We start from the raw sequence: 19,338 nt of genomic DNA, 5'->3' as shown, positions 1-19,338 counted from the left end.
CTTTACTCAGGACAACCCAAGGGCACCAGTCTTTGCGGAAGTGGAGAGTGCGCATGCTTGGTGCAGGCTGCTCGGGGTTTTTGTAGGGCAGAAAAGGGTTGGACCGGAAGATCCCATATTCATCTTTGTCCTCACACACTCTCAAGGTGTTAGGCAACAATAGAGACTGGGGTGCTGATCTGAATAGGAAATTCATAACATCTTAAACATCGCGTTAGGATATAATCAGGCAAGTCAATAGTCCTGTCTGAGATTCTCAACCCACCTTAGACTTTTTGGTCCTTAAACATTGAGCCAGGCTGTGGGGGGTTTTTTGGGAAGAATAGTCAGGAAGAATACCAGGAAACTAGTGATTTGATGGATGTGCATATGCAGAAGCTCTAATCATGGAAGGGGAATACACAGGAAGGAGGCTGAAACAACAGTAAGGGGATCTGAAAAAAGCACAAGGAATCATACTATTGACTACCTGCTGGAAAAGAAAAACCATGGAAGTCTCTGTAAAATATATACATATTTTGCGTATAAATATACCTCATAAAAATATGCATGTATGTTTTTTTAATCTGGGCTGACAATGCTATCTTCAAGAGTCAAAAGCCTCCTGATAAAACCGTCAAAATCAGGCATGACAAATCCTCTATTGAGTTGTTGGCATGTGTGTGTGTGTGTGTGTGTGTGTGTGTGTGTGTGTGTGTGTGTGTGTGTGTGTCCTGCTCATTCCCTTTAATGTTGCTTGCAAGCTTATGTATTCAGGGATGAACATTGTACACATATGTATCTCTCAGGAGCAGCGACAGCACAACTAAGGCCAGAGGGACGGGCTGGTGGTGACAAGATGCAATGGAAGGTATTCAAGACTTTACATTCTTTTTTTTTTTTTTTTTATTAACTTGAGTATTTCTTATATACATTTCGAGTGTTATTCCCTTTCCGGGTATCCGGGCAAACATCCCCCTCCCCCCTCCCCTTCCTTATGGGTGTTCCCCTCCCAACCCTCCCCCCATTGCCGCCCTCCCCCCCATAGTCTAGTTCACTGGGGGTTCAGTCTTAGCAGGACCCAGGGCTTCCCCTTCCACTGGTGCTCTTACTAGGATATTCATTGCTACCTATGAGGTCAGAGTCCAGGGTCAGTCCATGTATAGTCTTTAGGTAGTGGCTTAGTCCCTGGAAGCTCTGGTTGCTTGGCATTGTTGTACATATGGGGTCTCGAGCCCCTTCAAGCTCTTCCAGTTCTTTCTCTGATTCCTTCAACGGGGGTCCTATTCTCAGTTCAGTGGTTTGCTGCTGGCATTCGCCTCTGTATTTGCTGTATTCTGGCTGTGTCTCTCAGGAGCGATCTACATCCGGCTCCTGTCGGTCTGCACTTCTTTGCTTCATCCATCTTGTCTAATTGGGTGGCTGTATATGTATGGGCCACATGTGGGGCAGGCTCTGAATGAGTGTTCCTTCAGTCTCTGTTTTAATCTTTGCCTCTCTCTTCCCTGCCAAGGGTATTCTTGTTCCCCTTTTAAAGAAGGAGTGAAGCATTCACATTTTGATCATCCGTCTTGAGTTTCATTTGTTCTAGGCATCTAGGGTAATTCAAGCATTTGGGCTAATAGCCACTTATCAATGAGTGCATACCATGTATGTCTTTCTGTGATTGGGTTAGCTCACTCAGGATGATGTTTTCCAGTTCCAACCATTTGCCTACGAATTTCATAAAGTCGTTGTTTTTGATAGCTGAGTAATATTCCATTGTGTAGATGTACCACATTTTCTGTATCCATTCCTCTGTTGAAGGGCATCTGGGTTCTTTCCAGCTTCTGGCTATTATAAATAAGGCTGCAATGAACATAGTGGAGCACGTGTCTTTTTTATATGTTGGGGCATCTTTTGGGTATATGCCCAAGAGAGGTATAGCTGGATCCTCAGGCAGTTCAATGTCCAATTTTCTGAGGATCCTCCAGACTGATTTCCAGAATGGTTGTACCAGTTTGCAATCCCACCAACAATGGAGGAGTGTTCCTCTTTCTCCACATCCTCGCCAGCATCTGTTGTCCCCTGAGTTTTTGATCTTAGCCATTCTCACTGGTGTGAGGTGAAAAGATCTGTACAATAAGAACTTCAAGACACTGAAGAAGGAAATTGAAGAAGACCTCAGAAGATGGAAAGATCTCCCATGCTCATGGATTGGCAGGATTAATATAGTAAAATTGGCCATTTTACCAAAAGCAATCTACAGATTCAATGCAATCCCCATCAAAATACCAATCCAATTCTTCAAAGAGTTAGACAGAACAATTTGCAAATTCATCTGGAATAACAAAAAACCCAGGATAGCTAAAGCTATCCTCAACAATAAAAGGACTTCAGGGGGAATCACTATCCCTGAACTCAAGCAGTATTACAGAGCAATAGTGATAAAAACTGCATGGTATTGGTACAGAGACAGACGGATAGACCAATGGAATAGAATTGAAGACCCAGAAATGAACCCACACACCTATGGTCACTTGATTTTTGACAAAGGAGCCAAAACCATCCAATGGAAAAAAGATAGCATTTTCAGCAAATGGTGCTGGTTCAACTGGAGGTCAACATGTAGAAGAATGCAGATCGATCCATCCTTATCACCCTGTACAAAGCTTAAGTCCAAGTGGATCAAGGACCTCCACATCAAACCAGACACACTCAAACTAATAGAAGAAAAACTAGGGAAGCATCTGGAACACATGGGCACTGGAAAAAATTTCCTAAACAAAACACCAATGGCTTATGCTCTAAGATCAAGAATCGACAAATGGGATCTCATAAAACTGCAAAGCTTCTGTAAGGCAAAGGACACTGTGGTTAGGACAAAACGGCAACCAACAGATTGGGAAAAGATCTTTACCAATCCTACAACAGATAGAGGCCTTATATCCAAAATATACAAAGAACTCAAGAAGTTAGACCGCAGGGAAACAAATAACCCTATTAAAAAATGGGGTTCAGAGCTAAACAAAGAATTCACAGCTGAGGAATGCCGAATGGCTGAGAAACACCTAAAGAAATGTTCAACATCTTTAGTCATAAGGGAAATGCAAATCAAAACAACCCTGAGACTTTACATTCTTTTAAAGACTGTTTTTATGGGGTTGGGGATTTAGCTCAGTGGTAGAGCGCTTGCCTAGGAAGCGCAAGGCCCTGGGTTCGGTCCCCAGCTCCGAAAAAAAAGAAAAAAAAAAGACTGTTTTTACTAGTGAGTGCTTACAACAGGCGGAGGCAGTTATAAGTCCTGCAGCCCTAGTGAGGCATCAGGTCTCACGATCATAAGATCACATCTAGTATCCGATATCTAATTTTAGAACATGTTGTCTGTTGTGCCAGGAATCATATTTCAGAATCCTTAGTCACCAAACTGCTCTCGGCTTTCTCCTTGGATTCCTTTCATCACAACCTTTTCTAACTGCTGGAGTTCCATTCCTATAATGTCCCAGTGTGGAGATAGGCCAGATTTGAATGGAAGACTCAGCAATTTAAAGTGTGAATAGTAGAAGAGCGATCCTCCCTGAACCTGATTAATGTGATGATGACAATCCCCAATATCTGAGCATTCTAACAAGACGATATATGAATACAGAGATCTATTGTGACAATTTTATCCAAGTATCTCTCGATACCAAAGAGACTGATCTTTTGCTGGACCTTGCAGCCTGATCAATAATATGCCTTAAAGTCATTTATGACTACGTACTTAACCTGGCATCCTACTGTGCATTCAGCTCGCTGAAGCTTAGTCAGCTTTTAAGAGACAATTTAGGCAACCTCCCTGTGCCTTGTTTATGTAATCAGCTTCACAACCTGACCTAAATGTACAGTTGCATTAATTTCAAGCTGTGTACCATTCCATTCCCATGGACAGAATAATGTATGTGCATATGTGTGTGTTGCAGAACCATTTTTCTGACAGTACCCAACATGCTGACAGCAACCTTTAACAATTCGGATCTCACAAGTATTGGAAGCAATGTGTGGATGTAGTTAATAACAGCTGTTTGCCATTTTGAGTGGTATTCAGGGTCAGATGGTGATGCCTTCCCTTTAAAGCTCTATTAAATAATACTGTAGAATGTCCTTGTTCTTTCCCCACATTCTCTGTCCTGTTATACAAACACTGAGCAAAGCCCTTTGTTAGGGATAGAAACCTATACAGGCACACAGAGGCACAGACGCATGCAAGCATGGATATAGAACAGAAGGAACACACACACACACACACACACACACACACACACACACACACACACACACACAAGAAAGACGACAGACCAGTAAATGAACTACATACAGACGGAGACATAGGCAATGATGGGGAGAATTCGAGTTTGGCCTCACAGTTGGTCAAATTAACTGGAGAGGAAGTTGCTGTATTTTATTCATTAATGCACCATCATCTAGAGATTACTAAAGCATTTCACTTCTCCCTTAGTGTCTTTCTATCCTCAGTTGTCTTGGCAGCAGAAAGGAAAATAGCCATCAGTTACTTGCATCCCCATGGCATGAAGACATAGACGTGGCCCTCAGTGCCAGACACACTGTAGGAGCTTAGTTTTTAAAAGTTCCTATGTTCTGTCATTCATAAATGCTTTAAATAATTTTCATTATTCTTTCTTAATTTTAAAAACTTGCATGGGATATGTAATTTTCTGATGCTTTTAATTAGCTGGTAACCGAAGAAAGATGTGGTCTCCATGTAATCAGACCTTTCCTGACTAAAAGCATCGACTCTTAATATATTTGTAGCTTTTATTTTATAGCAAGGATCAGGGAAATCCCAAGAGGACATGGTAGAAAGGCTCTTTTCTTGTCCATTTGTTTTGTTTTGCAACAAAAAGCACTTCTGCCCATGAGAACCATCTCAGCGTCTAATTCTGTAACCGAAAGAGGAGAATGAGATGTGTTTTCACACATGTTTCAAAACTCTGATGCTTTGTGATTATTGCAAATAACCCAGGCATCCTGAAGCTAATTTCTTGTTCAGAGATGCACCACATAGACTCTTACGTAATTATGTCTCCTCTAGACCTCTATGGTCAATTGTCAAATGAGAGAAAATACAGAAGTGTTTAGAGAGCATATGTAAGGATCTATATCCAAAATGTGGCTTTGGTTTCCTACCTACGGGACTTTAATTTATGTGTGATTGATTTTGAGGGAGGAAAAGGCAATGTTAGGAAACATTGGCAGCTCCTTACTGATGCTCTTTTTATCAGCCCATGTTCGAGCGGCTTCAGCTGAAGCGGAGTGCCCGAGTGTCTGTGGGCCCTGAGAGAAGCAGAAGACACAGAGGAGCTGGCCAAGAGAAAGGTGAGAACTCTGTCAATAGTTATTGTTGGTCGAGATGGCTCGACCATTAAAGACGAGGCTCACAGCCAAAACAAACGGCCTGTGCAGGGAGCGCCCACTGAAACAGGAAGATGGAGAACACCGTCTTTACCAAAGAAAGCTGCCCAATAAATATTTAAGAATCAGAAAGTCCTAAGTGACGGCAGGTATGTGTATGTTCTCGGACTTCTGAAAGAATTCACAACTAGATGTTAGTGCAGAAACTGCACTGGGTAAAGAGCATCAGTCTTCTATTTAAAATGAGAATTTTAGGAAACGGAGGAGTGTTTAGGAAGAGGGAGCAAAGGTTAAAGTGGGTGAAGTTACAAAGAATAAATACATGGAAATCATGCCATGGTTTTAGAGGGGATTCTGAAAAGAAATCTTTCACAAGATGAAAGTCAGTTGTGCTAGAAATGTAGGTAGGAGATAAATAAGATAGAAGCAACAAAAGATTTCAGAGATGAATGGTAGGACCTAAAGCCAGCAGGTGCCTTATTTCCCTCACTGCTGGCAATGCATCTGGGAAAGAAATACCAAGTCTTAAATGGACGGGGTTTCTTTACAGTAAATGATACCAGGCAGCTATAGACGGTATTATATGTACTCAAGTTATTGTCAAGGACAGTGGCTTCTTCTATCTAACAGTTCGCCTCTCATTCCACCTTCCACACCTCCTCACTTGCCCGTTCTCATTCTGCAGGAATTGCTTCAGGCACTGCCTATGCCTGAGCATCATGGGAACGTTTGTGTCCAACACATTCCAGGGCAGGAACCAGTAAGAATTTAGTGAACGCTTATTGGATAAAGTAAATGAGACACTACTTACCCAAAAAGACGACCTAACTAAGAACTGGAGAGATAGCTCAGTGGCTAAGAGCTGTAGAGGAATTTTAATCCAGCAACATGGCTACTCTGGCTGAACTACAGACAAGCCTTTAGTACACACCTTTAACCACAACCTATGTAGGTACGGTTAGTTTATAGAAGAAAGCAGCCATGTTTGAAAGTGACTTCTAATTGGGGGACAAAGTGATGGATCAGAGAAAGATTTGACAGAATAAGTCAGAGATAGGATCTGTCTAACTTTCACGAGAAGAGCACAGGAAAGAAAAGCCCTTTGAGAGCAGTTTGGTGCGAGTCAGTCAGTCGGGAGTTGACTCAGTGGGGAGTCAGTGCAATGGAGTTGAGTTTGTGAGTTGATGCAGTTCAGTGCAGGTCAGCAGAGGCAGTTGAAGCCAGAGAATAAGTAGAAGCCAGAAGATCAGGACAAACTGCCAGAGTTAGTTTTAGGCTAAGCAGAGCAGTTAGTGAGAAACTGAGAGAAGTCAGATTGGATCAGTCAGCTTGAAGAGGAGTCCGGGCCAGAATAGCTGTTGAACCAGCCAGCTAGAGTTCAGAAAAGAACAATAAAGGGTGAGCTTATCAGCAATAAGCCTCTGAGATGACAATTACAGTGGACAAATAAGAAACGCTTTTTACAAAGAGCACTGAATGGGCTTTCAAAGCACCCTGGCTTAATTGCCAGTAACCACAAGACAGCCCATAACCCTTTGAAACTCCAGTTCTGTGTGACTTGATACCTAATTCTGTGCTCTGATGTACATGCAGACAAAACACCCATACATAAAAATAATTATAATGGTGATGATAAGATGATAAAGAATAATGATAATAATAACAATAACAACAATGATAATAATAATAATATAATAATGTCAAAAACTGAAAAACATATAACCACAGAAGATGTACCACATGTTCTGTATCCATTCCTCTGTTGAAGGGTATAAACATTGTCACTTTTAGGCTAGAAGCAAAAAGTTAGCTATCTAAAGAAGTAACTGGGGAGGAGACATTTGAAAGACGATGAAATTCTAAGATAGTTCCGAGAAAAGTACATGTTGACCTGGAGAATGAGAACCCAGGAAGACTTCACAATCTTTGCTGAGTTTTAGGAAAAAGAAAAGGTGTGTCAAAATAGTAGAGACACACATTTGCCATCTGAGGAAGAAGGTGTTTGCATAATGAGATGTAAGAACTTGTAGGAAAGTAAATCTTTGATACATTCCTCTCCCCAGGTAGAAACAGTGTGTAGTGTGGCTTCATGTGATTCCATATTATCATCAGTTGCGTTTCTAAGTGTGTATTAATTTCTGTTTACTTGGACAGCTTTTGCATGCATCTGTGCCTCCTAGCGTGTGTCTGTTTGGTATATGAAATTCTTGATAATTGTATATATTTCCTAATCCAGTAAATAAATATTCATTAATTTAAATGTTTAGTTGTTAAAGTCCAAGGTTGTTTCTTGTTCTTGTTCTTTTTGTTCTTTTTTTTTCTTCTTGCTGCTTTCTCCTCCTCCTCTTCTTCCTCCTTGCTTAGTTTTAAAGTCTTTCAAATGACTGGTTATATATAATAATTTTCTGACTGTTCCAATTATTGATTTTAACCACCTGTGTGAACTTTTTTAGTAGACTCCACTACACGATTTTCATCAGAAGAACAAACAAGATATCATGGCAGCATGAAGAAGCCACGGTTGGTATGTGAATATGAAAAATTCTTTTTATATATTTTTGGTAAAAAATGGTCACAACCCAGGTCGAGTTACTTTGTGGACTAACCTAGAGTATCACTCGGTGATAAGTTAATATATAATTTAACACCTTGTAAGCTATTTCCCAGTAAGGCATCTTTAACCATGTATAGTGACTAATGCCTAACCCTTACTCTGGGCAGCCATTCACAATGTTTATTTTCTGCTTTAATCAATCGCATAACCACATTTCATATTTACAAGGCAGATTAAATTTGACTTATCACTAAGATGTTTAAATTATGTGTGTTCTTCACCCCTGGACATGATTAATGTGACATCACTGTCATTTCTATTCAGTCAAATATTTAGATTTCCTGTTGTCAGTTATCATTGTTTACAAATAAGCATCTACTTCATTCTTTCAGTGAAGTTGTCTTCAATCCAGCCAGTGTGTGAACAACAGCCTTGTGCACAGATCCCCAGGATCCCCAGGATTAGAATGACAGTGTCCCAAGTCTAGTCTTGGTCACCTTTTACAAATAATAACACACTACAGGAGCACAGCAAGAGCTGCTCGATTCCTTCATGAAGTAGCTGTGCTTACTGTGACCTTTGGTTGCTATAATAAATTTCTGGTTACTGAGTAGAAAAGATTTAAGAATCTGTGCTACATTGTTCAAGGGCAGCAAAATAGGTGCCTATCACTGTGAGTGCTCCTTGTAAAACTCAGATGGCACCACCATCACCACCACCACCACCACCACCACCACCACCACCACCACCACCACCACCACCACCACCACCACCATCATTATCATCATCATAGAAAAGATGCAAAGGTTTCTCTTTAACACAGGGCTGAGAGAGAGGCATGAAATGTGTGTCTGTGAATTTCATGTATATGAGTGCGCAGTATGTTTATGTGTGCACTCATGCACATGGACGTGGGCACACAAACACTGCGATATGTGTGTTGGTGAGTCAGGGTTTCCTTAGCCTTTTTAATTTGTGATTTCCAGGATAGCTGGCTCCAGGGTTTCTGGGATTTCTCCTGTCTTAGTCTCCCATGTCCTCGCAGAAGTACTAAGTCCATAAACAGTATTATGTGCATCAGGATTTTAAGTGGGTTCTTGGGATTTGAACTCTGCTCCTCATGTAGAGGTCTGTACTTTTGCCCACTTGTCCACTTTTGTTGCCTGAAGACATCCTTTTTTTTTTTTTTTTTTTATTAACTTGAGTATTTCTTATATACATTTCGAGTGTTATTCCCTTTCCCGGTTTCCGGGCAAACATCCCCCTCCCCCCTCCCCTTCCTTATGGGTGTTCCCTTCCCAACCCTCCCACCATTGCCGCCCTCCCCCCATAGACTAGTTCACTGGGGGTTCAGTCTTAGCAGGACCCAGGGCTTCCCCTTCCACTGGTGCTCTTACTAGGATATTCATTGCTACCTATGGGGTCAGAGTCCAGGGTCAGTCCATGTATAGTCTTTAGGTAGTGGCTTAGTCCCTGGAAGCTCTGGTTGCTTGGCATTGTTGTACTTTTGGGGTCTCGAGCCCCTTCAAGCTCTTCCAGTTCTTTCTCTGATTCCTTCAATAGGGGACCTATTCTCAGTTCAGTGGTTTGCTGCTGGCATTCGCCTCTGTATTTGCTGTATTCTGGCTGTGTCTCTCAGGAGCGATCTACATCCGGCTCCTGTCGGTCTGCACTTCTTTGCTTCATCCATCTAGTCCAATTGGGTGGCTGTATATGTATGGGCCAAATGTGGGACAGGCTCTGAATGGGTGTTCCTTCAGTCTCTGTTTTAATCTTTGCCTCTCCCTTCCCTGCCAAGGGTATTCTTTTTCCTCATTTAAAGAAGGAGTGAAGCATTCACATTTTGATCATCCGTCTTGAGTTTCGTTTGTTCTAGGGATCTAGGGTAATTCAAGCATTTGGGCTAATAGCCACTTATCAATGAGTGCATACCATGTATGTCTTTCTGTGATTGGGTTAGTTCACTCAGGATGATATTTTCCAGTTCCAACCATTTGCCTACGAATTTCATAAACTCGTTGTTTTTGATAGCTGAGTAGTATTCCATTGTGTAGATGTACCACATTTTCTGTATCCATTCCTCTGTTGAAGGGCATCTGGGTTCTTTCCATTTTCTGGCTATTATAAATAAGGCTGCGATGAACATAGTGGAGCACGTGTCTCTTTTATATGTTGAGGCATCTTTTGGGTATATGCCCAAGAGAGGTATAGCTGGATCCTCAGGCAGTTCAATGTCCAATTTTCTGAGGAACCTCCAGACTGATTTCCAGAATGGTTTTACCAGTCTGCAATCCCACCAACAATGGAGGAGTGTTCCTCTTTCTCCACAACCTCGCCAGCATCTGCTGTCACCTGAGTTTTTGATCTTAGCCAATCGCACTGGTGTGAGGTGAAATCTCAGGGTTGTTTTGATTTGCATTTCCCTTATGACTAAAGATGTTGAACATTTCTTTAGGTGTTTCTCAGCCATTCGGCATTCCTCAGCTGTGAATTCTTTGTTTAGCTCTGAACCCCATTTTTTAATAGGGTTATTTGTTTCCCTGCGGTCTAACTTCTTGAGTTCTTTGTATATTTTGGATATAAGGCCTCTATCTGTTGTAGGGTTGGTAAAGATCTTTTCCCAATCTGTTGGTTGCCGTTTTGTCCTAACCACAGTGTCCTTTGCCTTACAGAAGCTTTGCAGTTTTATGAGATCCCATTTGTCAATTCTTGATCTTAGAGCATAAGCCATTGGTGTTTTGTTCAGGAAATTTTTTCCAGTGCCCATGTGTTCCAGATGCTTCCCTAGTTTTTCTTCTATTAGTTTGAGTGTGTCTGGTTTGATGTGGAGGTCCTTGATCCACTTCGACTTAAGCTTTGTACAGGGTGATAAGCATGGATCGATCTGCATTCTTCTACATGTTGCCCTCCAGTTGAACCAGCACCATTTGCTGAAAATGCTATCTTTTTTCCATTGGATGGTTTTGGCTCCTTTGTCAAAAATCAAGTGACCATAGGTGTGTGGGTTCATTTCTGGGTCTTCAATTCTATTCCATTGGTCTATCTGTCTGTCTCTGTACGAATACCATGCAGTTTTTATCACTATTGCTCTGTAATACTGCTTGAGTTCAGGGATAGTGATTCCCCCTGAAGTCCTTTTATTGTTGAGGATAGCTTTAGCTATCCTGGGTTTTTTGTTATTCCAGATGAATTTGCAAATTGTTCTGTCTAACTCTTTGAAGAATTGGATTGGTATTTTGATGGGGATTGCATTGAATCTGTAGATTGCTTTTGGTAAAATGGCCATTTTTACTATATTAATCCTGCCAATCCATGAGCATGGGAGATCTTTCCATCTTCTGAGGTCTTCTTCAATTTCTTTCTTCAGTGACTTGAAGTTCTTATTGTACAGATCTTTTACTTGCTTGGTTAAAGTCACACCGAGGTACTTTATATTATTTGGGTCTATTATGAAGGGTGTCGTTTCCCTAATTTCTTTCTCGGCTTGTTTCTCTTTTGTATAGAGGAAGGCAACTGATTTATTTGAGTTAATTTTACACCCAGCCACTTTGCTGAAGTTGTTTATCAGCTTTAGTAGTTCTCTGGTGGAACTTTTGGGATCACTTAAATATACTATCATATCATCTGCAAATAGTGATATTTTGACCTCTTCTTTTCCGATCTGTATCCCTTTGATCTCCTTTTGTTGTCTGATTGCTCTGGCTAGAACTTCAAGAACTATATTGAATAAGTAGGGAGAGAGTGGGCAGCCTTGTCTAGTCCCTGATTTTAGTGGGATTGCTTCAAGTTTCTCTCCATTTAGTTTAATGTTAGCAACTGGTTTGCTGTATATGGCTTTTACTATGTTTAGGTATGGGCCTTGAATTCCTATTCTTTCCAGGACTTTTATCATGAAGGGGTGTTGAATTTTGTCAAATGCTTTCTCAGCATCTAATGAAATGATCATGTGGTTCTGTTCTTTCAGTTTGTTTATATAATGGATCACGTTGATGGTTTTCCGTATATTAAACCATCCCTGCATGCCTGGGATGAAGCCTACTTGATCATGGTGGATGATTGTTTTGATGTGCTCTTGAATTCGGTTTGCCAGAATTTTATTGAGTATTTTTGCGTCGATATTCATAAGGGAAATTGGTCTGAAGTTCTCTTTCTTTGTTGTGTCTTTGTGTGGTTTAGGTATAAGAGTAATTGTAGATTCGTAGAAGGAATTCGGTAGGGCTCCATCTGTTTCAATTTTGTGGAATAGTTTGGATAATATTGGTATGAGGTCTTCTATGAAGGTTTGATAGAATTCTGCACTAAACCCATCTGGACCTGGGCTCTTTTTGGTTGGGAGACCTTTAATTACTGCTTCTATTTCCTTAGGAGTTATGGGGTTGTTTAACTGGTTTATCTGTTCCTGATTTAACTTTGATACCTGGTATCTGTCTAGGAAATAGTCCATTTCCTGAAGATTTTCAAATTTTGTTGAATATAGGTTTTTATAGTAAGATCTGATGATTTTTTGAATTTCCTCTGAATCTGTAGTTATGTCTCCCTTTTCATTTCTGATTTTGTTAATTTGGACGCACTCTCTGTGTCCTCTCGTTAGTCTGGCTAAGGGTTTATCTATCTTGTTGATTTTCTCAAAGAACCAACTTTTGGTCCTGTTGATTCTTTCTATGGTCCTTTTTGTTTCTACTTGGTTGATTTCAGCTCTGAGTTTGATTATTTCCTGCCTTCTACTCCTCCTGGGTGTATTTGCTTCTTTTTGTTCTAGAGCTTTTAGGTGTGCTGTCAAGCTGCTGACATATGCTCTTTCCTGTTTCTTTCTGCAGGCACTCAGCGCTATGAGTTTTCCTCTTAGCACAGCTTTCATTGTGTCCCATAAGTTTGAGTATGTTGTATCTTCATTTTCATTAAATTCTAAGAAGTTTTTAATTTCTTTCTTTATTTCTTCCTTGACCAGGTTATCATTGAGTAGAGCATTGTTCAATTTCCACGTATATGTGGGCATTCTTCCCTTATTGTTATTGAAGACCAGTTTTAGGCCGTGGTGGTCCGATAGCACGCATGGGATTATTTCTATCTTTCTGTACCTGTTGAGGCCCGTTTTTTGACCAATTATATGGTCAATTTTGGAGAAAGTACCATGAGGAGCTGAGAAGAAGGTATATCCTTTTGCTTTAGGATAGAATGTTCTATAAATATCCGTTAAGTCCATTTGGCTCATGACTTCTCTTAGTCTGTCGACATCACTGTTTAATTTCTGTTTCCATGATCTGTCCATTGATGAGAGTGGGGTGTTGAAATCTCCCACTATTATTGTGTGAGGTGCAATGTGTGTTTTGAGCTTTAGTAAGGTTTCTTTTACGTATGTAGGTGCCCTTGTATTTGGGGCATAGATATTTAGGATTGAGAGTTCATCTTGGTGGATTTTTCCTTTGATGAATATGAAGTGTCCTTCCTTATCTTTTTTGATGACTTTTAGTTGGAAATTGATTTTATTTGATATTAGAATGGCTACTCCAGCTTGCTTCTTCTGACCATTTGCTTGGAAAGTTGTTTTCCAGCCTTTCACTCTGAGGTAATGTCTGTCTTTGTCTCTGAGGTGTGTTTCCTGTAGGCAGCAGAATGCAGGGTCCTCGTTGCGTATCCAGTTTGTTAATCTATGTCTTTTTATTGGGGAGTTGAGGCCATTGATATTGAGAGATATTAAGGAATAGTGATTATTGTTTCCCTTTATATTCATATTTGGATGTGAGGTTATGTTTGTGTGCTTTCATTCTCTTTGTTTTGTTGCCAAGACGATTAGTTTCTTGCTTCTTCTAGGGTATAGCTTGCCTCCTTATGTTGGGCTTTACCATTTATTATCCTTTGTAGTGCTGGATTTGTAGAAAGATATTGTGTAAATTTGGTTTTGTCATGGAATATCTTGGTTTCTCCATCAATGTTAATTGAGAGTTTTGCTGGATACAGTAACCTGGGCTGGCATTTGTGTTCTCTTAGGGTCTGTATGACATCAGTGCAGGATCTTCTGGCCTTCATAGTTTCTGGCGAGAAGTCTGGTGTGATTCTGATAGGTCTCCCTTTATATGTTACTTGACCTTTTTCCCTTACTGCTTTTAATATTCTTTCTTTATTTTGTGCGTTTGGTGTTTTGACAATTATGTGACGGGAGGTGTTTCTTTTCTGGTCCAATCTATTTGGAGTTCTGTAGGCTTCTTGTATGCCTATGGGTATCTCTTTTTTTAGGTTAGGGAAGTTTTCTTCTATGATTTTGTTGAAGATATTTACTGGTCCTTTGAGCTGGGAGTCTTCACTCTCTTCTATACCTATTATCCTTAGGTTTGATCTTCTCATTGAGTCCTGGATTTCCTGTATGTTTTGGACCAGTAGCTTTTTCCGCTTTACATTATCTTTGACAGTTGAGTCAATGATTTCTATGGAATCTTCCGCTCCTGAGATTCTCTCTTCCATCTCTTGTATTCTGTTGGTGAAGCTTGTATCTACAGCTCCTTGTCTCTTCTTTTGGTTTTCTATATCCAGGGTTGTTTCCATGTGTTCTTTCTTGATTGCTTCTATTTCCATTTTTAATTCCTTCATCTGTTTGATTGTGTTTTCCTGGAATTCTTTCAGGGATTTTTGCCATTCCTCTCTGTAGGCCTCTACTTGTTTATTAATGATTTCCTGTGTTTCCCTAAGTGTGTTCATGTCTTTCTTGAAGTCCTCCAGCATCATGATCAAATATGATTTTGAAACTAGATCTTGCTTTTCTGGTGTGTTTGGATATTCCATGTTTGTTTTGGCGGGAGAATTGGGCTCCGATGATGGCATGCAGTCTTGGTTTCTGTTGCTTGGGTTCCTGCGCTTGCCTCTCGCCATCAGATTATCTCTAGTGTTACTTTGTTCTGCTATTTCTGACAGTGGCTAGACTGACCTATAAGCCTGTGTATCAGGAGTGCTGTAGACCTGTTTTCCTCTCTTTCAGTCAGTTATGGGGACAGTGTGTTCTGCTTTCCGGCGTGTAGTTTTTCCTCTCTACAGGTCTTCAGCTGTTCTTGTGGGCCTGTGTCTTGAGTTCACCAGGCAGCTTTCTTGCAGCAGAAAATTTGGTCTTACCTGTGGTCCCGAGGCTCAGGTTCGCTCGTGGGGTGCTGCCCAGGGGCTCTCTGCAGCGGCAGCAACCAGGAAGACCTGTGCCGCCCCTTCCGGGAGCTTCAGTGCACCAGGGTTCCAGATGGTCTTTGGCTTTTTCCTCTGGCGTCCGAGATGTGTGTGCAGGGAGCAGTCTCTTCTGGTTTCCCAGGCTTGTCTGCCTCTCTGAAGGTTTAGCTCTCCCTCCCACGGGATTTGGGTGCAGAGAACTGTTTATCCGGTCTGTTTCTTTCAGGTTCCGGCGGTGTCTCAGGCGCAGAAGTCCTGCCGCTCCTGGGCCCTCCCCCACGGGAGCCCAGAGGCCTTATACAGTTTCCTCTTGGGCCAGGGATGTGGGCAGGGGTGAGCAGTGTTGGTGGTCTCTTCCGCTCTGCAGCCTCAGGAGTGCCCACCTGACCAGGCGGTTGGGTCTCTCTCTCACCGGGTCTGGGAGCAGAGAGCTGCTGCGGGCCGGGATCCGCGGGTGTGGGACTTCCGGTAAACACAGACCGTGCCTCCTAGAGAAATTCTGCTTCCGTGTCCCAAGCTCACCAGGCAGCTTTCTTGCAGCAGAAAGTTTGGTCTTACCTGTGGTCCCGAGGCTCAGGTTCGCTCGTGGGGTGCTGCCCAGGGGCTCTCTGCAGTGGCAGCAACCAGGGAGACCTGTGCCGCCCCTTCCGGGAGCTTCAGTGCACCAGGGTTCCAGATGGTCTTTGGCTTTTTCCTCTGGCGTCCGAGATGTGTGTGCAGGGAGCAGTCTCTTCTGGTTTCCCAGGCTTGTCTGCCTCTCTGAAGGTTTAGCTCTCCCTCCCACGGGATTTGGGTGCAGAGAACTGTTTATCCGGTCTGTTTCTTTCAGGTTCTGGCGGCGGTGTCTCAGGCGCAGAAGTCCTGCCGCTCCTGGGCCCTCCCCCACGGGAGCCCAGAGGCCTTATACAGTTTCCTCTTGGGCCAGGGATGTGGGCAGGGGTGAGCAGTGTTGGTGGTCTCTTCCGCTCTGCAGCCTCAGGAGTGCCCACCTGACCAGGCGGTTGGGTCTCTCTCTCACCGGGTCTGGGAGCCAAGACATCCTTTTTTTATTACTACTTTTTTTTTATTAACTTAAGTATTTCTTATTTACATTTTGAGTGTTATTCCCTTTCCCAGTTTCTGGGCCAACATCCCCCAGCCCCTCCCCTTCCATTTCTTTATGGGTGTTCCCCTCCCCATCCTCCCCCCATTGCCGCCCTCCCCCCAACAATCACGTTCACTGGGGGTTCAATCTTAGCAGGACCAAGGGCTTCCCTTTCCACTGGTGCTCTTACTAGGATAGGATTCACTGCTACCTATGAGGTCAGAGTCCAGGGTCAGTCCATGTATAGTCTTTAGGTAGTGGCTTAGTCCCTGGAAGCTCTGGTTGCTTGACATTGTTGTACTTTTGGGGTCTCGAGCCCCTTCAAGCTCTTCCACTTCTTTCTCTGATTCCTTCAACGGGGGTCCTATTCTCAGTTCAGTGGTTTGCTGCTGGCATTCGCCTCTGTATTTGCTGTATTCTGGCTGTGTCTCTCAGGAGAGATCTATATCTGGCTCCTGTCGGCCTGCACTTCTTTGCTTCATCCATCTTGTCTAATTGGATGGCTGTATGTGTATGGGCCACATGTGGGGCAGGCTCTGAATGGGTGTTCCTTCTGTGTCAGTTTTAATCTTTGCCTCTCTCTTCCCTGCCAAGGGTATTCTTGTTCCCCTTTTAAAGAAGGAGTGAAGCATTCACATTTTGATCATCCGTCTTGAGTTTCATGTGTTCTAGGCATCTAGGGTAATTCAAGCATTTGGTCTAGTAGCCACTTCTCAATGAGTGCATACCATGTGTCTTTTTCTGTGATTGGTTTACCTCACTCAGGATGATATTTTCCAGTTCCAACCATTTGCCTACAAATTTCATAAAGGCATTGTTTTTGATAGCTGAGTAATATTCCATTGTGTAGATGTACCACATTTTCTGTATCCATTCCTCTGTTGAAGGGCATCTGGGTTCTTCCCAGCTTCTGGCTATTATAAATAAGGCTGCGATGAACATAGTGGAGCACGTGTCTTTTTTATATGTTGGGGCATCTTTTGGGTATATGCCCAAGAGAGGTATAGCTGGATCCTCAGGCAGTTCAATGTCCAATTTTCTGAGGAACCTCCAGACTGATTTCCAGAATGGTTGTACCAGTCTGCAATCCCACCAACAATGGAGGAGTGTTCCTCTTTCTCTGCATCCTCTCCAGCATCTGCTGTCACCTGAGTTTTTGATGTTAGCCATTCTCACTGGTGTGAGGTGAAATCTCAGGGTTGTTTTCATTTGCATTTCCCTTATGACTAAAGATGTTGAACATTTCTTTAGGTGTTTCTCAGCCATTCGGCATTCCTCAGCTGTGAATTCTTTGTTTAGCTCTGAACCCCATTTTTTAATAGGGTTATTTGTCTCCCTACGGTCTAACTTCTTGAGTTCTTTGTATATTTTGGATATAAGGCCTCTATCTGTTGTAGGATTGGTAAAGATCTTTTCCCAATCTGTTGGTTGCCGTTTTGTCCTAACCACAGTGTCCTTTGCCTTACAGAAGCTTTGCAGTTTTATGAGATCCCATTTGTTGATTCTTGATTTTAGAGCATAAGCCATTGGTGTTTTGTTCAGGAAATTTTTCCCATTGCCCATGTGTTCCAGATGCTTCCCTAGTTTTTCTTCTATTAGTTTGAGTGTGTCTGGTTTGATGTGGAGGTCCTTGATCCACTTGGACTTAAGCTTTGTACAGGGTGATAAGCATGAATCTATCTGCATTCTTCTACATGTTGCCCACCAGTTGAACCAGCACCATTTGCTGAAAATGCTATCTTTTTTCCATTTGATGGTTTTGGCTCCTTTGTCAAAAATCAAGTGCCCATAGGTGTGTGGGTTCATTTCTGGGTGCCTGAAGACATTCTTAACCTGACTGTTTCACTACCAAATAAAGAAGAAGGAAGAGTTCATGGGGAAGAACATGTGGACAAAGAGAACTCTGGATCATATCTATTCACTCTGTCTTAGCACCCTGTTTATTTCTTGTACATTTCTTCTTAGTAATATACCCATCATGCTTATTCTTACAAAATATGGACAGCAAAAATGTACCAACCAGTGACTGCCATGGTTCAGTGATTTAACAAAATTTCAGATAAATCCTTTATTTTAATTAAAAATGTATTGTTATTGTATTTGTAAACATGATGTGTGTTGGCATATGTTGGGAAGTTTAAGACAACTACGTGAAATTCATTCTTTCCTTCCACTGTTGAGTTCCAGAGATTGGCCTCAGATCACCAGGCTTGTGTGACACATACACCTTTACTCAAGTGAAGCTTCATCTTTCCTATTCACTTGATTTTAAAAATTAAGCTAGAAAAACATTTCCCCATTCCTTTTCCCCTCTTCAAGTCCTCGCATGTCCCCCACCCCTGATCCCTTTCAAATTCACGATCTCCTTTTGTTACTGTTATACACACACACACACACACACACACACACACACACACACACACACACACCAAGCTTCCTACCAAGTAAACAAGAAGTAAACATACAAGAAAGTAACCTCTGATCCTGTCCAGCCATGATTCCTATGATCCACAGCAGTGAGCAGTATTGCAAGATTTCTGTTCAGGGTGCAATAGTGGCCCTCATATCTTGGTGGCAACCAACAGCTGTCCTTGGATTTAAAGTCTGTTCAACAGGAGGGAGATCATGCTTGGTACTGGAAATCAAGGTGACTTCTTAGAGCTAGAGAGGCTGTGACCTCCGAGGAGACTGTCTATTTCCTCTTATAAGCCCAGCATAATTTCTAAGTTTAATTTGTATTTTTGTCCTTATATACACTGGTAAGGTTAACTTTCATTCCATTCCACCACATTCGGTTTGAAATGCTCAGTGAAGAAGATCTTCATATAATATCTAATATTTGCATGTTTTTATTCATCCGTAATTTAAGGAAAAGTTTTCCTCATGGCTAGGTCTTTCTGTCTAATCTACTTTCTTATTCAAGAAAATCACTCACTCAAAATATTTCAGTCTCTAAGAAGAATGTATAATTAGAATCATATAATATATTCTTTTCCTTGTAAATTTCTTCTTTTTATATTTTCCATCCTTAGAGTTCTAAATCTGTAATTATGTGGGTGTCAGGGGTTTTCTCAAGAGCTGGTCCACCCTGGCTGCATGGTACCAGGGAAAGATTGTCTCAGGCTTGCTTTGCCTGACCTGGCCACATGGCACCAGGAGAGCAAATGCTCAGATTTTTTTGAGG

The 19,338-nt window shown here is 41.9% G+C and overlaps 1 protein-coding gene across 19 annotated transcripts in view; it reads left to right on the top strand.

The window, feature by feature from the left end:
* Window positions 1–19,338, top strand: part of Poteg (POTE ankyrin domain family, member G) — a 181,820-nt gene that overhangs the window by 102,731 nt on the left and 59,751 nt on the right. For 17 of the 19 annotated variants that reach the window (XM_063275612.1, XM_063275599.1, XM_063275616.1 and 14 more), the window contains 3 exons: window positions 789–850; window positions 5,241–5,334; window positions 7,824–7,894. In XM_063275612.1, the coding sequence (XP_063131682.1) occupies window positions 789–850; window positions 5,241–5,334; window positions 7,824–7,894 (227 nt within the window). The remainder of the gene's footprint in view (window positions 1–788; window positions 851–5,240; window positions 5,335–7,823; window positions 7,895–19,338) is intronic. The other 2 variants (XM_063275610.1, XM_063275602.1) reach the window with 1 other exon arrangement.

Source organism: Rattus norvegicus, chromosome 16 (genome assembly GCF_036323735.1).
Source record: "Rattus norvegicus strain BN/NHsdMcwi chromosome 16, GRCr8, whole genome shotgun sequence".
Lineage (NCBI taxonomy): Eukaryota > Metazoa > Chordata > Mammalia > Rodentia > Muridae > Rattus > Rattus norvegicus.
This window is presented reverse-complemented; position numbering and strand designations above follow the sequence as displayed.